Source organism: Platichthys flesus, chromosome 9 (assembly GCF_949316205.1).
Source record: "Platichthys flesus chromosome 9, fPlaFle2.1, whole genome shotgun sequence".
NCBI classification, from domain to species: domain Eukaryota; kingdom Metazoa; phylum Chordata; class Actinopteri; order Pleuronectiformes; family Pleuronectidae; genus Platichthys; species Platichthys flesus.
In genome coordinates this window covers 191,018-210,000 of record NC_084953.1, presented here as the reverse complement: position 1 = coordinate 210,000, position 18,983 = coordinate 191,018, and the positions used below count along the sequence as shown (strand labels likewise).

Sequence of the window (18,983 nt, the reverse complement as noted above, 5' to 3'; positions counted from 1 at the left end):
CCAGGTCCAGAACCACCGGCCTCAAAGTTTCATCGTACCCGAATCGGGACCGGATCAGAGCGCTCGCGGTCCGTCGGTCCGTCCATGTGTGTCCCTCTCGAACCGGAGCTCTCACTCTGGATCCATGTCCTCCTCCGAGTATCTCCCCAAGCTGTGCCCGGCTCCTCACACCCTCCTCGCGGGACTCCTCGGGGGTTTTCCCGGGTTGTTGGTGGCAGTGAGCCCGCAGCAGGACCGGCTCTCTGGTTCTCTGGTTCTCTGGTTCTGGTTCTCTGGTTCTGGTTCTGGTTCTCTGGACTCGCTCCTCGCGCTTCTCTCGAACAAAGACTCAAAGTTTAGTTCAGCTCAGATCCCGGTGAGTGCTGGTGGGCGGGGCTTCTTATTCTCTCTGTCCTACAGACTCACTCTCTCTCTCTCTCTCTCTGTCCTACAGACACACTCTCTCTCTCTCTCTCTCTCTGTCCTACAGACACACACACTCTCTCTCTCTCTCTCTCTCTCTCTCTCTCTCTCACACACACAGACACACACAAACACACTCTCACACGCAAACACACTCTCTCTCTCGCTCTCTCTCTCACACACACAAACACACTCTCTCTCTCTCACACACTCTCTCTCTCTCTCTCTCACACACACAGACACACACAAACACACTCTCACACACAACACACACTCTCTCTCTCTCTCTCACACACACTCTATCTCTCTCTCTCTCACACACACACACAAAGACACACACTCTCTCTCTCACAAACACACAAACACACACACACTCACTCACACGCACACAAACACAAACACACACACCCACACTCTCTCTCTCTCTCACACACACAGACGCACACTCACACGCGCACACACACACACTCACACTAGCAAACCCACTTACATAGTTCCTGAAGTAGAAGCTCAGATCAAAGGCTGACGAGCTGTGAAACCAGTGGAACATCTCCTTCAGACCAGCAGGTACTGGTGGAGCTGGAAACCTGGCGTCAGGAAGAGGCAGCACAGTGGATGAACTGGGAGAGCAGCAGGACCTGTTGGGAGTGGGAGCTAGCACGATTAGCTTCCTGGTTAGAGCAACATGACGTCCTTCACTAACCCACACACCTACAGCAGGAACGAGGATCCATCCTGATGCCCTCATCCTCACTGGTTGTAAAATAAGTCTCTCCCAAGGAAGGTGGAGACACTGGTGGTCACTAACATCTGATAACATCTACTGGTGGTCACTAACATCTGATAACATCTACTGGTGGTCACCAACATCTGATAACATCTACTGGTGGTCACTTACATCTGATAACATCTACTGGTGGTCACTAACATCTGATAACATCTACTGGTGGTCACTAACATCTGATAACATCTACTGGTGGTCACTAACATCTGATAACATCTACTGGTGGTTACTAACATCTGATAACATCTACTGGTGGTCACTAACATCTGATAACATCTACTGGTGGTTACTAACATCTGATAACATCTACTGGTGGTCACTAACATCTGATAACATCTACTGGTGGTCACCAACATCTGATAATGTCTACTGGTGGTCACCAACATCTGATAACCTCTACTGGTGGTCACTTACATCTGATAACATCTACTGGTGGTCACTAACATCTGATAACATCTACTGGTGGTCACTAACATCTGATAACATCTACTGGTGGTCACTAACATCAGATAACATCTACTGGTGGTCACTTACATCTGATAACATCTACTGGTGGTCACTAACATCTGATAACATCTACTGGTGGTCACTAACATCTGATAACATCTACTGGTGGTCACTAACATCAGATAACATCTACTGGTGGTTACTAACATCTGATAACATCTACTGGTGGTCACTAACATCTGATAACATCTACTGGTGGTTACTAACATCTGATAACATCTACTGGTGGTCACTAACATCTGATAACATCTACTGGTGGTTACTAACATCTGATAACATCTACTGGTGGTCACTAACATCTGATAACATCTACTGGTGGTCACTAACATCTGATAACATCTACTGGTGGTCACCAACATCTGATAACATCTACTGGTGCAGAAGACATTGAAACATAAAAGAGACATTCCCCATCTTGTCCTACATTCTAAAGTAATATGTGGGACCTGGTGGAAGCAGTTGTTCCAGCTGTTGGTGCTGGTCTTCATGGTTCTGATAATCTGCGGCTCTCCTCCTCTCAGTGATTGAGCGTCATTAATATTTTACAGTGACAGCTTTGAGGGAGGGGGGAGGTGGAGGATACAGATGAATCTTTAATTGTTGCTTTTAAAACAGACGCAGAGATTAATGCAACGACTCCATGAACCTTTCAGAAGATCCACGAATAAATACAGAGACAGCCGGGCGTTCGACATCCACTGACCATGTTTCATTGAGTGAGAGAGAGAGAGAGATGGTGTCAGTGGGTGCTGCAGAAACAGGAGAACCACATCTGGAGCAGGTAACATCGGTCCGTTCTAATGGACCAGAGGAAACATCTGGAGCAGGTAACATTGGTCCGTTCTAATGGACCAGAGGAAACATCTGGAGCAGGTAACATCGGTCCGTTCTAATGGACCAGAGGAAACATCTGGAGCAGGTAACATCGGTCCGTTCTAATGGACCAGAGGAAACATCTGGAGCAGGTAACATCGGTCCGTTCTAATGGACCAGAGGAAACATCTGGAGCAGGTAACATCGGTCCGTTCTAATGGACCAGAGGAAACATCTGGAGCAGGTAACATCGGTCCGTTCTAATGGACCAGAGGAAACATCTGGAGCAGGTAACATCGGTCCGTTCTAATGGACCAGAGGAAACATCTGGAGCAGGTAACATCGGTCCGTTCTAATGGACCAGAGGAAACATCTGGAGCAGGTAACATCGGTCCGTTCTAATGGACCAGAGGAAACATCTGGAGCAGGTAACATCGGTCCGTTCTAATGGACCAGAGGAAACATCTGGAGCAGGTAACATCGGTCCGTTCTAATGGACCAGAGGAAACATCTGGAGCAGGTAACATCGGTCCGTTCTAATGGACCAGAGGAAACATCTGGAGCAGGTAACATTGGTCCGTTCTAATGGACCAGAGGAAACATCTGGAGCAGGTAACATCGGTCCATTCTAATGGACCGGAGGAAACATCTGGAGCAGGTAAGATCGGTCCGTTCTAATGGACCAGAGGAAACATCTGGAGCAGGTAACATCGGTCCGTTCTAATGGACCAGAGGAAACATCTGGAGCAGGTAACATCGGTCTGCAGGGAGGCAGGTTCTCCAGTGGTCCTTCGGTTGGACATGGGGGAGAGAGAAGAACTGAAGCTGTCAGGCGCGTGGTCCTGTTCAACCTGTGATGGACCCTCAGTGACCACCACTAGTCCCAGTCTCTTCTTCTGCTCATCAGACCTGAGGTTCCTCTGGGTGGCAGCTGGATCAGATGATCGACAGCCAGGTTCGGTCACCCTGCGGGGGGGCGGATCGTGCTGAGTCATCGAAGAAACGAAAACGAGCTCAAATGTCATTATAATTTTACACATGAACAGAATTAAAGATGTTTAAAACTTAGTTTAAACTTTTAATATGAATCATCATTTACTTTCCTCACACGAGTTTGGGATTTAAGATAAAATAAATATAAATTATCTTTATTAAGTTGAACATGAAACTCAATACAAAGAGTAAATAAAAGCACCGGGAGAGAAAACCAGTGAAGTTTCATCACTGGATCTCCACCAGCGAGGAGCTGAGGGAGCCGGGCTTCTTCTGGTTCACCGGGTCCACACCGACCTCCTCCGGCTGGAGGTAAAGATCCATGGAGGAGATGTGTGTAGCAGAAGAAGCATTGAAGCCGTTTACAGGGAGGAGGTGAGTAAGGATCAAAAACGTCAATATTAATCATTATTTGTATTTTATTTTCATAGTTATATCATTAGAAGATCCCCTTGAGCAACCCCTGGAGTTCCTGCGTCTCCACCTTCTGGGCAGCTGGGTGGTGCGAGGACATGGGTTTGACTCTCATGTTCAGAGGACCGTCCTGAGGACTCAGAAGAGGCGTCTCCATGAGGAGCAAGTTTAACGGCGAATGGCTCAGCTTTTGAGAAGGGGGGGGGGGGGGGGGGGGTGAGACAAACACCTCGAGGTCATCAAGCTATGAGATGTTCATCTGAGCTGGAGAGTGAAGCAGCACACTGGTCCTGAACGGGCGGAGGAGGTAGCGTTCAGCTGAGGTCCCTGGACAGCAGGGTGAACCGGAGAACAGGTGGCTGGGGAGGACATCACTGTCCACAGGTCCGGTGGACTGGCTCTGTGAGACTTGAGGATTGTAGGCAGACGTGAGTTTGTGTGATATGTCCCCTGACTTGCAGGTGGCCTGGAAGACGGAGAAGACATGTGGGACCTCGTCAGAAGACACATGATGGAAACGGTCCCTGGTGAGGGTGCGAGACCTGGACTCGGCTGTAGCTCCACCCACCTCGAGAAGGGCCCTTTGGATCCGGACTTCAGATTCTGAGCTCGAAGGACATGGGCTGGGATTCAATCTGCCGACCCTCTGGTTGGAGGCCAACCGCTCTACCGCTCGGCCACAGCCACCTCACCACCAGGTGTGATCAGACCGGTGGACAGCTCTCAGTCCATGTGTGAACAGACACACACAGATTTAGATCTGATCACACCTGGTGGTGAAATCACATAAACAAATGTCAATACCAGGTGTGAACCGGAGTCACTGTTGTGCCTTTTGAATTTTATGTGTATGTGTATTTTGTGTGTATGTGTGTGTATTTTGTGTGTTTGTGTATTTTGTGTGGGGGTATGTGTATTTTGTGTGGATGTATATTTTGCGTGTTTGTGTGTGTATATGTATTTTGTGTGTGGTTATGTGTATTTTGTGTGTGTGTGTCTGTGAGCGTGCACGTTTTGGGGGTTTATATTAAACCTCAGATCTGAGACAAAGCTGCCGTAACAAAGCTTTTCTTTCACACAATCCCTTTGTAGGGCGGCGTGTCAGCGTCCGGCATGGGGATGTGTGTGTGTGTGTCTGTGTGTGTGTCTGTGTGTGTATCAGAAGACAGTATGAACTTCTTCAGTCTGTTAATCTTCAGATCTTCTCGTCGTCTCCTCAGGACTGAACGTTCACGCTTCGATTCTCTTCAGCGGTTCAGGAGAATGGAAGCTTCCATCGTCCTCTCAAATAAAGTCTCAGACACTCTGCAGCTTCAACTTCAGTCACTGAACGTTTGAAAATACAAACTCATGTTTCAAGGAAGGAGGACCCACGAAAACCTCCACCTGAAGCTCAGTCCCATGTGAGGATCCTCTCCCAGGACACACACATGCTGATGGAACACAACACAACAGGATTCACCACATGAGAAGAACCAGTTTGTAACTTCCTGTTCAAAGTGTTTATACTTTGAGTCTGATGGAGATGAAGGAGCAGATGAACTGAGGAGGTCCTGATGGTGAAGATGTGAGGACACATGTTGTGTAGACGTTGTAAACCAATCGGTGGACAATGGCTCCACCTAGTGGACACAACTGTGAATTATTATCTGATCGAATGTTTTTTACAGTCTGTTAATTTGACCACTTGAATAGTTTGAGTGTGCGTGTGCGTGTCTGTCTGTCTGTGTGCGTGTCTGTCTGTGTGTGTCTGTGTGAGTCTACTGTATTATTTTACAACAGGAATTGGACACTTCTCTGAACATCAAGACATTTAACAGGCTCATTAATACATTAAGAATTCAATTATAATTGAAATAGCAGAGTAAACTGAATGTTGGCAACTTAATGAGGCGTCACTGTTTTATTTATATTTACTTAAATACATTCGTAAAAACTGAGACAAAGAAACTTTAGATAAAAAGTGATTTAAACAGATTTTTCTTCGATGTTTCATCAGATATAAAACCAACGGTCACATGTGCTACAGAACATGTATGTACAGTTCAACAGCCCCGCCCACATCCCTCACCTGACAGCTCGTGATGTGTTCAGGTCACCTGGGAGAAACCACTGACACATTCATCAGAATTTGCCTTTCAGTAACTGAAAGATCAAGGTAAAATGTTCCCAGTAATGAACAACATGTGGCTGAGGGACGACCACGTGAAGACTGGTTACTTGATGGGGGGGGGGGCCTCTTGTTGGTCCTGAGGCGACCTCTGACTCGGTTACCATGGTAACGGAGTGGGGAGTTAACCCTATTGGTTCGAGTCTCGTTCTTTCACGTCATGTTGATGATTTAAGACCCATATTTTTTTGGCAGAATCTGTCTAATCTGAGGTCAGTTTCCTTCTGTATTAGAACCAGTACTGTTTTCTGATTGGTCAGTTTACAGGCGTCTGCGGTCTCAGACAGAGTCAATGACTGAAGTGCAATGCATTGTGGGATACTCTGATGGAGGAACAGGAAGTCCCGACTTGAGGAGACTGACTTGCGACACAGCATCCGTTAACAGATTTTGTTTTTATTCTACTGTCAAAATAATCTCCCAGGTTCCCTGAATGCACCATGAGGAAAGATGTCGTCATGGCGATGTCTGAGCAGCTGGAATGTCGACGTAATAAAGTGAAGACACGAACAAACCAGTGGAACCAGTGGAACCAAGAGGAACCAGGAGGAACCAACGTGTGCGTGAAGGCACGGAGCCACCGCCCATTTGAACAGAGACCAGAGCTACTGGGCTGAATCCAGAGAAAAGAATCAAAACCAGATCAGTTGCGGTTCTGGTCCTTAGAACCAGAACCCTGAGGCAGGTGCGTTCGTCTGCATCTAGAAAACCCTTTTTGGTTTCAGCTGAAGTGGATCACACACTAAATAAAACCGTCACAGCGAACATCACAACTCACAGCAGAGCACAGGAAACATGGTGAAGGCAGCAGAGACAAACACAACAACCCAAAACAAACCAATCAAAGCTCAGGAATGATTCAAATATTGCTACAAAATCTGATTTGAATAAAACGTAATTGCATACATGGAAATCAAGAAATCCAAAAGGAACAGAAAATAGACTAGACTAGAAACCCAACAACCGCTATGGGTCAGTTCACATGATGCTACAATGACCCGCAGTACAAAACACTAACACAAAGACCAACAATAAAATACACCTACATATGAATATATCTGTAATACAGTTCATCAACAGTAAACCTTTATCAACTGTAAACTGCCAATTGACCGAGGCATGATGGGAGATGGTTGTGACTCCGGGATAAGGCACAGTGTCGTTTGAGGCTGAGCCAGCTCCCTGGTCTCAGATCTGCGGGTTACAACATTTATCAGAACTGATGAAGACACGAGTGTTGGTCAAGGGGAGAGGACGAGCTCAGCTGAAAGAGGAAGTCGGAGCCAAGTCGAGATTTAAAGGATTCAAGTCCCAATTCTGGAGAAATAAATTAAAATACTGACTCTGAGTTTAGTCAAAAGGCAAGAGAGGCTCAGATAACTGGTTTACAAAACAAGACACAATGTGAATTCTGTTTCTTCCTTAAAATCCTGACGATAAACTGACTGACCTCATTCCCTGAATTCAGAGAATCATCTCAGAACGCTTTGTGTTCCAGAAACCAGATCCTCTTCTAAGGCAAACAACCAACATGAGCTTTTTCTTAAATAATTTAACATCAGACCCGAGTTCCTGGTGCGTTCAGACATGTTGGAATGATCGGAGTGTAGTGGACAACATGGAGAGCGGAGGATCCAGGGACTCAGATGGAGGACTTGGAGAAGGAGACTCGAAGGTGGTGGTTTTCTCCAAGGTCGTGGTTGTGGAACTCGATGAGGGACTCGATGGCTTCCTCCACGGAGCCCATCTGGATCAGAGCCATCTTATGGTCCTTCCTGGAGGAGACCAAAAGAAGGTTCTCAAGACTTCACACAACATGGCCTTTCATTTGAGTGGACGGGGGGGGTTCAGGGAAATGGCCCTGCCCCCCCGGTGGACATTGGTCCTGGGACACGTGAAGGACGTCTCTGAACCTATGCAGTCTCACTAGGAATCAGACGTAGTTTTCTTTCTCTTCTCGTTGATTTGTTTGAAACAACAATATCAACACATCAGAGCCCCACTTTCATTAAACTGGTCAAATCCAGTACTATCCAGTATTAAAGTCAGACTGGTGACTCAGGACAGGACGAGGACAGCAGCTTCAGGGTAAAGCTAAAGACTTAGATTAGGTCATGGTTTGAAAATATAAACATGCAATGCAGATACGGCAGGGTTTATCAAATGGATGAGGGCTTCAGGGCAGTGCGACTACACAATAACTCCATTTGAGGCATAAGTGAAGTTTTCTGGGTGGGTACAAGGACGATGGCTTCTGGACACCATTTGAATTAGGAGCTGAAGGAAGGAGACTAGGGAGGAGGAAAGGGACAAAGAGAGAGGCTTGAGGGTAAAGATGAAGACCTGATGACTTCAGGTCACAGATGAAGAACAGGGCCTGTGGGATACAGGAGGAAAGCAGGACGTTACACTTACTGGAAGAACTTGAAGCCGTTGACCATTGATCCTGAGCTGGAAAACAGCACCTTGAGATCCTCTTCTACGACAGCAGGGCTAAGACAAAGCAGACAGGAGAGAGGCTGTAGGTCCTGAGTGTGGTGTCTGTGTTTGGACCTGAGCCAGTGGACGGAGCAGGTGAAGGACTTACGGGATGTTGGAGAGGTGCAAGGTGGCAGAAGGTGGGAAGATGTTGGAGTAGTTTTTGGAGCCGGGTTTCTTGAAGCGGTGAAGAGGGGAACTGCTGTACTCTTTGGTCAGGCCCTGGTCCTCGTGTCCTTCACGGGGAAGCTGGACGTTGGTGTGTTTGGACAGCGTGATGCGCAGGGGCTTCCCATGCAGCCGCTGGCCACTCAGGTGACTCATAGCTGCAAACCAGACCAGTGGAGAACACTGTTCAAGCTTCTGAACAGACAAGGACTCCGCTAAGAAAACCATTATGATGGAGCAGTACTGTGTATATTGGATGAAAGTCCCGTTTCCCAGATTAAAGGTTTCTTCCCGCTCCGCAGCAGGAGGTGTTACCTAGCTGAGCCTGAGTGCAGTCGGACATCTGGACCAGAGCGTTCTCCTTCTTGTTGAACAGGATCTTCACTCTCATCACGTCGCCATAAACACCTTCAGACAGGCAGAGATCAAAACAGAGGTTTCTACACGTCACACAAACATGTTACACATGTGTCACCTGTCACAACGGTCTGTCTACATCCTGCAGGAACACTGACCCTTGTTCTATTGGTCAGATCAAATAAATGAGGACTTCCTGTGTTTTAATGTGTTAATAATTCAATCTGTGGAGGAGCTGGTATCAAAAACCTGTGAATGTAACTTTGAGAGGAACTCCTCACACGAGGAAGAAGTTGTGAGTCCACAATGTGAAGGTGGCAGAGTCAGTGTGAACTGTGAGTGTGGACTAAGAAAAACACGAGCAGCTGATTCAACAGTGAAACTAAAAGATAAGACAGACGTGCAAACTCTTGATTGACAGCTGAGCGTGACTAGTGATTGGTCGAACACGTGTTCTGGCGTCATCACCACAAGATAACATCTTTACATAAAGTCACAACACGCTGGTCTGGGATCAGTGTGGGTCTTTGTGGCCGAGCTGCAGATATTGTGAAATCATCTCAAAAATCTTTTCAAAATGAAAACAAACAGAAACTTCAAATCAAGGTGATAATCAAACAAGAAGCTTGTGACAACATACCAAAGAGAACAAAGAGGCAGTGGGGCGAAACCCTCTGTACAGACACAAGGCAGCGGGGGGGCAGGGGAAGGTGGGAGGGTCCGAGGAGTTTCCATGGCAACAAATTAAAGAAACAAAAAGAAAGAGGTGAGGGGTCAATCAAAGGTTAATCACCTTTTTAGGGGGGGGGGGGGGGGTCAGATGAGGTCAATATGGGAACATATGGCGCTGTGTGGTCGACTTGTTGGGAGCTCTGGTTTCACTGGGTCTCTGAGGTTTGATCCAGGCTCATCTCTGTATCAGTGGTTGTTGATATTAAAACTTGTATCTCACAGAATTAACAATACAAAAGAAAAGATGATTTTAATTTAACTTTATACTTCTATATATTTCGGTTTTCATTTCTTTATAATAAGATTGTTTGCTCAAAATATTAAACCTGAAATAGATGGAGTTTATATTTCATAAGTAAATAAATACATGAGCTGCCGTATCAGTATCTGAATGATGTTGTCAGTGTGGACAGCGTGGGAGGACATGAGGACCAGAGGACAGACTCACCTCAGGGTTCAGGTTGCTCACCAACAGGACACAGTGTCCAGGAGACAGGGGGGGGAATCCCAGCCTGGTGGCCCCCGGCAGGGACAGAGAGGCCAGTGCTCCGGGCAGAGCGGGGACCGCCAGGCCTGTGTAGGGGGAGGACACTGGGAGAGGTGAGACCAGTAAACACCTGAACCACCAACTGCACAAGAGTCCTGATCCAGTCTGAAGAGACGGCACCAGCTCTGAGTCCATTCAGGACCACTCCAGTGTAGACCCAACACTGACCCGCCCAGGGTCATCATAATAATGATGAGACATGAATCCATACCAACCTGTTCCCATCTCTTCAGATTCAGACCGCTCCTTAGAAAACACTTCTCTACCTGAACAGTCTTTACTTCACAGGACTGAAGCTGTGATGACACAAAGGCTCAGGACACAAAGGTGACACTTACTTGTCGACTGGATGGTGAAGGCCGGAGGGAACGTGTGAGTCGCTCCGGCGTAAGGTCCAGCTGAAAAGATGCCTGGAGCTGAGGAAGAGAAAAGAGAGGCTCCATCATAGAGGCTCCACCATAGAGGCTCCACCATAGAGGCTCCACCATAGAGGCTCCATCATAGAGGCTCCATCATAGTGGCTCCGCCATAGAGGCTCCACCATAGAGGCTCCATCATAGAGGCTCCATCATAGTGGCTCCGCCATAGAGGCTCCGCCATAGAGGCTCCACCATAGAGGCTCCACCATAGAGGCTCCATCATAGAGGCTCCACCATAGAGGCTCCACCATAGAGGCTCCACCATAGAGGCTCCATCATAGAGGCTCCACCATAGAGGCTCCACCATAGAGGCTCCACCATAGAGGCTCCACCATAGAGGCTCCACCATAGAGGCTCCACCATAGAGGCTCCACCATAGAGGCTCCACCATAGAGGCTCCACCATAGAGGCTCCACCATAGAGGCTCCACCATAGAGGCTCCACCATAGAGGCTCCACCAGGGGCCGTCAGCCCTGCGTCTCTTACTGAAGGCTGTGGCCATGGCCGGGTGCTCCAGCGGGGGATGGCTATCTCCAGCGGGGAGGTCCGGTCTGGTGAAGTCTCGACTCTTCTCGTTGTTGTACTTGACGTTGAGGCTGGTGAGTTTAGAGAAGCTGATCCTCAGAGTGCAGCAGCCGTTGTAGATGTTCTGTCCGTCCAGAGACTGAAACAAAGACACATCAGTTCTCTGCTGCTTCCTGGGCCAACAGGTGTCACCTTTTATCTTCCTGTAGGGGGCAGCACTCACCAGTTTAGCTGCCTGGGCAGAAGCTCCCTCAGAATACTGCAGCAGAGCCTGGAACTGACTGTTCTTGGTGAAGACGATGATCCTCAACACGTTGCCGAACTTAGAGAAGATCTAAGAACCAGAGCAGAACTTTAACAAATCCTCCTCTTCTCTGTATAGACTGGTCTTTACTGGGAGCTAGGCTCCTTGCCACCAGTGATGGGCCCGGATCTCCGGGTTCAAAACCACTGGCCCCTTAAAACCCCCCAATAAATAAACCTCATTGATCCCCGTACCATCGCCAACACGCCAGTTCATTATTTTGGTAAATTGTATTGGTCTCATTTGTCTCAGCCTTAAAATGTTTTGATCCATGTGTAAAGAACTTTGTGTTTGTTAAGTTTTGTATTAATAAAGTTGATTTTTAGTTAAAGGGGACATATTATGCCCTTTTCACCAGTTGATATGGCTCCTTGGGGTCTTAATGAAATGTCTGTAACATATTTGGCCAAAATACCACAAGGATCATTAAAAACCTTTTACCCAGTCTGAAGCAGCTCCCTGGCTAGCGTTAGCTTGCAAGCTAACCGGGCCGGTGGAGCCCGGCTAGCGTTAGCTCGCTTGTCCAAGGCCATGTAGCGAGACTCCCGACATGGGCATGGTGTGACTATGAAGTTTATTTCGGTCTAATCCCATTGGACGCACTCTTGTTTTTTCCAGAGTTTTTGGGACGGTAGACATGACAGATATCAAATTAACATGAAGCACTACACAAGAGGAATTTTCATAACATGTCCCCTTTAAGGTTGTTTGAAGTTATGTGGTGTCGTTCCCATGTTACCTGGCAGAGGGCGTCCAGTGTGACGGGGTAGACCAGGTTTTCCACCACCACCCTCAGCACCGTGCTGGGTGCCACCACCGCCATGTCCACATGAGACATAGTGAGGGCCCGAAGAGCCGCCTGGGCCCTCTAGGACAAGGGGGGGACAAGGGGCAGATGGTCACAATGTCTGGCTGCAGGACGTATGCTTACATCAACCACTGCCAACGCTCCTACCTCCTGGTTGGGCGAGTTGTCTGTCTTCAGCTCCTTGTGGGTAGAGAACTGGACGTAGACCGGGTGGTGTCTGATGATCGGCATCACTGTGGAGTAATAACCCACCATGTTCTGAGCTGCGTCCTCCGAGGACATCTCTAAGAAGGCCTGAGGAGACAGGTCAGAGGTCAGGAATGAGCTCAGCCACCTCTCTGTAAACTCTACTGATCTGAGACCTGCACCTGGTTCTTGGCTTTGAGCATCAGCAGGTTGGAGACGTCTCCGAAGGGCAGACCCAGGCTGATGACCTCCGCCTCCGTGATGTCGTTGGGCAGCTTGCGGATGTGGAGGACCCTGGACGGGTTAGGGTTAGGTCCCCTCAGGTCGCCTCTAAACTTGCTGTCGTTGCCATTGGCTAAAGACAAAAGGAGAAAGCAGGTTAGGTCACATGACCGACTAGGACTTAGTTTTTGATTTATCGATTCAATAAATCGGATAAAACATTTTTTACACTTTCAAGCTAATTCCTCTTCGTGGACAATGCTGTTTCTATATGTATTCCAGACATCAACAATCATATTATGATTAGTCATCTTACAAGGTCAAGACATATTTAACTAGGTAATGACTGATTACTAAACTAGTTACCAGTTAGTTGGGGGGGGGGGGGACTCTGCAGAGATGTGATGAATCCTCGACTTTAACTTTGTTCATTGAATCAAAAAATGTGTAAAAAAATGTATTGTATTGTTGTATGAGACTGTAACCATAGCACCAGTGATGAACTGACAACTGACGGTCAGTTCTGTGTCAGTGTGGACGCAGCAGGGAGCCTGACCTGTGGTGCTCATGATACATGGACCAATGGAGACGCTGGGGACAAGCTCGTCAGATCCTCTCTGCAACACAGCAAAAAACACAACTTTCACACACTAACCCAACACAGAGCTGGAGGGGGGGGCTCCTGATCTGTGAAGCTCAATAAAAACTATACTTAAACAAACTCAGGCTCTTCATCCAGAGAAACAATAATCAATAACAGAAGTGAAATCATCTGATCGTCTCCTCTTCATCCTGAAGCACCTGAGTGTTCATCACTTCCTCTCACAAAGTTTCTACACATCTGAACCTAGAGGTCAGAGGTTAAATGCAACGTCGACAGTTAAATGTTGTTAGACATGAAATAGCATCTGCACATGTTGTGTAGTTGGTGTTTGTGAAGCAGCAGCAGGTTGTCGGGTCCGACTCGTTCAAACAGGAACATGTGGGAACATCCAGGCGAGGGCGGAGCCTGTAGAGCAGCAGGGGCGGAGCCTGTAGAGCAGCAGGAGGCGGGACATGACGTATGAACTCTGCTGTGGAAACATCAGTGTTGTTGTTTACATCTCATCCACACCGGCGTCGACCTCATCACCAGAAGATCTGGAATCTCCTCGTGTTTCCAAGCTGACGTCTTCATCTTCTACGTGTCCGGCTCCTCTTCTTCATCCTGAGATGTTTGAGTTCTTCCAGTTTCACGTCACGTGTTAGAAACCTCGTCAACACGTCGCTCTCTGGGAAGCTTCCACACATTGTACTGGCTGGCTGCAGGAAAACATCTAGAAAATGTCCAGAGACACTGACTCAGACGTTTGAGTTCTCACATACAGAACCTGCAGAACATGTGAGGTTCACGTCTGTGGTTCAGGTCATGTGTGAAAAAAGCTCAAGTGATTAAACTGATGTGAACAGAGCAGCTCAGTTGTCTTTCCTGATTCTACTGATGAATAATGAATCAGCAACCAGAGACGTCTCGTTGTCTCCGTGTCGGACAGCTGGGGACCAGGCAGCAGAGACATGAGCACGTTGTTGATTCACTGGTCGGTTTGTTTGTGAGGAATTCTTTATTTTTATAATAAAAGGATCTGAATTTAATCACAGACTGCCCCCTGCTGGATAAACAGGTTTGACCGATCTTTGAGGTCCAAACTTTTTATCAACTTCAAATGAGGAAATAATTAGTAATAATAAATAATAAATTATCATCAGCTGGTGAAGTTAAGCTTGGAAAGTATGAAATTTGGTCAACACTAGCGCCAGCAGCTGTTGTTCTGGAATCACTTCCTGTTTCCACATTAAATACGTCACAATAACGACGTCAGAACAAAGTCATCGATTTAGAGATATTTTCCTCCAGGCGTTTCCTGGGCACTGCTCCCTGATCTCAGATCTGCTCACGTTGTCTTTATTGGTTTCTAAATTAAATTGGATCAAAGTTCAGGAAAATAAAACGATTTCTTTCTTCAGGTAAAGAAAGTATTTTTCCAGGCTGACACTGAAGGGAAGTGTTCCTGTGAATAACAGCTGATTACTGAGCAGAGGAGATGACTGATAACTAGGGCTGCAGCTAACGACTATTCTTCTATCGATCACTCTGTCGACTACTCTACTGATGCGTTGATTAATCTAAACCATTAATTTTCCTCCAAAAACATCAAATTGACCCTTTCACTTCATTCACGGCCTGTTTTTCTCGATCGCCGTGAACGTATCGCGCCAGGAAACATATTTGATATGAGTGATCAAATATGCAGCCCATACTTTGTATTCCCCTTCTGTTGTCCTGTTTTAATTTTCCCAATCACATAATTAAATGACCCCCTCTGCCCATCCACTACAAGCAGATAGAAAGAGAGCGGGGGGTATGAAGACCATCATCATTGACCCACAAACCAGTTCATTGAACGGGTTACATACAACAACAAGCGGAGAACGCAGAGTCGCGGTCTGACCGGCGCTGAGAAATGAGCGTCCCGTGTGAACAGCGGCGCGGTGCTTCGGCGTCCGGTGTCAACCCGGCGTTACAAAGTGATATTGAAGAAGAACATTTGTTGTAATGAATTGATAATAAACGTTTTAGAAATCCAAAAAGGTAAAATCATAATTTATGTTGGTCCGACGCGAAGGTTTAAAATATGTATTTAAGCATTTTCAGCGTCGGCGTCATTAATTACGTTGACTATTCGCCGCAGCCCTGTCTATAATCAATAATCAGAAGAACGTTGTGTCCCCTGCTGTTCATCAGATTCTCTAAGCACTGAGGAACGTGCTGGAATCACTGCTGCAGTTTGAACCAATCAGAAAACTACAACTACACACAACCTGGTTCAAGATGAAACGACGTCACACACTCAGAGTTCACAGCAGAAAACAAACCAGAGAGAGGAAGAGGAGGGAGGAAGCAGCAGAAGAAGAAAAGGAAGCAGAGGATGAAAAGGAAGCAGAGGATGAAAAGGAAGCAGAGGATGAAAAGGAAGCAGAGATGCCTACCTTGGTACCAACTGTGAAATCGTGGTGGACACCGCTGTGAAGAAAAGACGGAGAGAAGGAGAGAGATAAAACGAGATTAGCAAAAAAATGACCAGTTAAAAGATGTTTTTACTGAGGAGATGGAGGAAGAGAAAAGACGATCAGCATCAGATCATAAAGATAATTTGTAAACCTTCTATCAGCGCAGATTAATTAATTACTTCGACCCACGATGTGACCTTCACTGGCGATCTTAATAAAACGGATCAGTCTGAACCATTAAGAGGCTTTACAGATAACACTGAACACCAGTATTAACAGATGGGAAAATTATTCTGTGTTAAAAAATATTCTGCCCAAATCTATTGGCCCCAGATACCCAATCCATTCATAATCAATACCCAATCACAGACCTCACTAGGAACCAGTGGAGACAATGAGAGGTTGTAAATGAGCCTTTGAGTCACAGGGACATTTCAAATAAAACTGAACAGACGTTAAACCAGATGGAAAACAATAAGTCCAACTGTGTCCTGCTCCTGATTCCCATCATGAATGTCTTCATACGTCGAGACAAGAGTGAACAACACAACGACAAACAAGAGTGAACAACACAACGACAAACAAGAGTGAACAAGACAACGACAAACAAGAGTGAACAAGACAACAACAAACAAGAGTGAACAAGACAACGACAAACAAGAGTGAACGACAAACAAGAGTGAACAACACAACGACAAACAAGAGTGAATAAGACAACGACAAACAAGAGTGAACAAGACAACGACAAACAAGAGTGAACAACACAACGACAAACAAGAGTGAACAACACAACGACAAACAAGAGTGAACAACACAACGACAAACAAGAGTGAACAACACAACGACAAACAAGAGTGAACAACACAACGACAAACAAGAGTGCACAACACAACGACAAGCAAGAGTGAATAAGACAACAACAAACAAGAGTGAACAAGACAACGACAAACAAGAGTGAACAAGACAACGACAAACAAGAGTGAACAACACAACGACAAACAAGAGTGAACAACACAACGACAAACAAGAGTGCACAACACAACGACAAACAAGAGTGCACAACACAACGACAAACAAGTCCACTTGTCAGTTTGAAGTACCGTCACATCTTGGGCTGGGAACCTGAACTGATCCAAATGAGATCTAACTCATAAGTGCCAGGTAAGTGTCAGGAAAGGTCACATCAGTAGTTCAGCTTAATGGTTCCTCAAAGTTGTAAAATCATTTGTTTGGCAGAAACAGGCTACACACAATCACAATAGACGTTGAGAGCTTTACAGAGTTAACCCAACTACGAAAGGACAGAGGCAAAGTTTCACAGTCAAATCTAACAGATACAATTCAAAGATTAATATAAAGCTTTATTAATAAATGCTTTTAAGAAGTGGTTTAAAAGATGTCACTGAATCTGAAAGCCTGACACCCCCCCTCCCCCCGTTTGACATGTGGTTTAGAACCAGCAGCCTCTGGAACAGCCTGCATGTGACACACAATGACCTGAAACCAGTGCCCAGTGTACTGGGGTCTGAACCACTTCGTCTTCACCACCATCACAACACACTCAGGTCTGTGTGGAACCAGTTCAGACCACGTGAGCCCACAACGAAGTTACAGTGGGACCACATCCGGCTTGGGGGCGTGACCCCTCCGGAAGCTGATGGGCGTCACGTTCCGGTTCCTCGTTAGTTTATTATCTCTAATAAAAGTCTGTGAAATCAAACATCAGTGTGAACGTGCAGCGCCGCGGGACGTTTCAACAGCGGCTGTTTAATGCAGTTTGCTGTGGCTTCAGCTAACACTGCAGCTAGCTCAGCTAGCTTAGCTTCCCGCTCCTCCACAGTCACATGTGTACAACCCGCTGCTCTCGAACTCTAACCTGGACTCACACTCCGCTTCTGCCCGGACCGATCAGCCGCTGTTACTCTGCTGACTCAGGAAACTCACTCGTCCATCGCACAACACGGAACTGACGAGCAGCGCGTCCAGCCTCCGGCTCCACTGCACAGCACAAGATGGCGTCCGGCTGGAGCAGCGACATGATTGGACAGTTGGTAAAATATATGAGGCGTTCCCGTAAGGAACTGCATTCTGATTGGCTCACAGAGCCAGCCCAACAATTCAGACCTGAGGCCAAAGATCGTCGAAGAAGAAGATCCTTGTCTCCTCAGAGAAACAGGAAACACTTTACTCTAAGATAAATTAAATGAACTTGGATTATTTCTAATTTTCTAATTCATTGACCTTCCATTTTGGTACAAAGTGTTTGATCTAGTCAAAGCTGTAAAGAGTCTCTGTTACTCTGGACAACTGGTGGACTAGTGTCCGTCCTGGGAGACGGGTCCTCACATGTGTCTCTGAGGTGTCCACCTTCTTCACCTGTTGAAGGTTTCAGTAGTTTGACCTTTGTTGAGGGTGAAGATCAGAGGACGTCTCACCTGGTTACAGACGAGGAGACAAACTGGGACCTGTGAATATGAGACTATACTAATTACATATAACAATATAACAATTTGATTGATTGATGTCAAATCAACACAAACAATATTTGAATTTATTAAATTGGTATGAATGAGGTATTGATGTTACCGAAGGACTGATGCTCGTGTGTTTCTCACACAATATTTGACCTCTCGCTGGAATCCGACATGTTTGTTAATTTTTGCTTGAAAAGAAATATCAAATAATATCAAATAAAGTTAACAGAATAATAATATAATAATAAATAACAGGCCACGACGGCTCCTCCTGAGGGCATGGGTGTGTGTGTTGTTCACTGTGTGTGTGTGTGTGTGTGTGTGTGTGTGTGTGTGTGTGTGTGTGTGCTGCTCGGTGTCCTGTAACACACTGATAAATAATTCCTGCACATGCAGCTTTCCAGGAAATTACTTTGTGTGGAAAGATGACCAGTAGCTCACGTGAATAATTCAACACACACTTACAGTCAATGTTTACACTTATCACATTAGACTTGGGCCAGTTTTAAAAGGTCTGTTAAATAAATGGTTTGTATTTATAAGGATCATACAGTCTTGATGACTCAGTGTTACCATTCCTTCATACAGTGCATTGATGTACACCACGCTCTTCATCATTTCATTCACACACA

At 46.3% G+C, this 18,983-nt stretch overlaps 2 protein-coding genes across 10 annotated transcripts in view; both read right to left on the bottom strand.

The window, feature by feature from the left end:
* The window catches only part of LOC133960881 (ephrin-A2-like), a 24,885-nt gene extending 24,535 nt beyond the window's left edge, over positions 1-350 (bottom strand). Inside the window, exon 1 of the mRNA XM_062395737.1 lies at positions 1-350. This exon is cut by the window's left edge and continues 237 nt beyond it. The gene's annotated coding sequence lies outside the window, so the exon portion shown is untranslated.
* A 5,451-nt stretch (positions 351-5,801) lies between these two features.
* Positions 5,802-17,894, bottom strand: ptbp1b (polypyrimidine tract binding protein 1b). 9 transcript variants are annotated; one of them, XM_062395287.1, is made up of 16 exons: positions 17,754-17,894; positions 15,857-15,890; positions 13,744-14,145; positions 13,386-13,446; positions 12,790-12,962; positions 12,569-12,715; positions 12,353-12,481; positions 11,533-11,643; positions 11,271-11,448; positions 10,704-10,781; positions 10,267-10,409; positions 9,727-9,760; positions 9,045-9,137; positions 8,671-8,887; positions 8,499-8,576; positions 5,802-7,858 (listed from the first exon to the last, which is right to left on the bottom strand). In XM_062395287.1, exons 4-16 carry the CDS (start codon positions 13,396-13,398, stop codon positions 7,726-7,728), a joined length of 1,527 nt encoding a protein of 508 aa, XP_062251271.1. In that variant the 5' UTR covers positions 13,399-13,446; positions 13,744-14,145; positions 15,857-15,890; positions 17,754-17,894; the 3' UTR covers positions 5,802-7,725. The 9 variants fall into 9 exon arrangements, with proteins under 9 accessions (XP_062251271.1, XP_062251268.1, XP_062251267.1 ...); XM_062395284.1 differs by having other exon boundaries at positions 13,386-14,145; XM_062395283.1 differs by lacking the exon at positions 13,744-14,145.
* Positions 17,895-18,983: the final 1,089 nt, after the last annotated feature.

Coding starts and splice junctions, on each gene's coding strand:
- ptbp1b (XM_062395281.1), bottom strand. Junction 11,449..11,532: donor CTGCCCAGGCAGCTAAACTG/GTGAGTGCTGCC, acceptor TCTTTGTTTCAG/TCTCTGGACGGACAGAACAT. Junction 7,859..8,498: donor AACGGCTTCAAGTTCTTCCA/GTAAGTGTAACG, acceptor GGTCTCCTCCAG/GAAGGACCATAAGATGGCTC.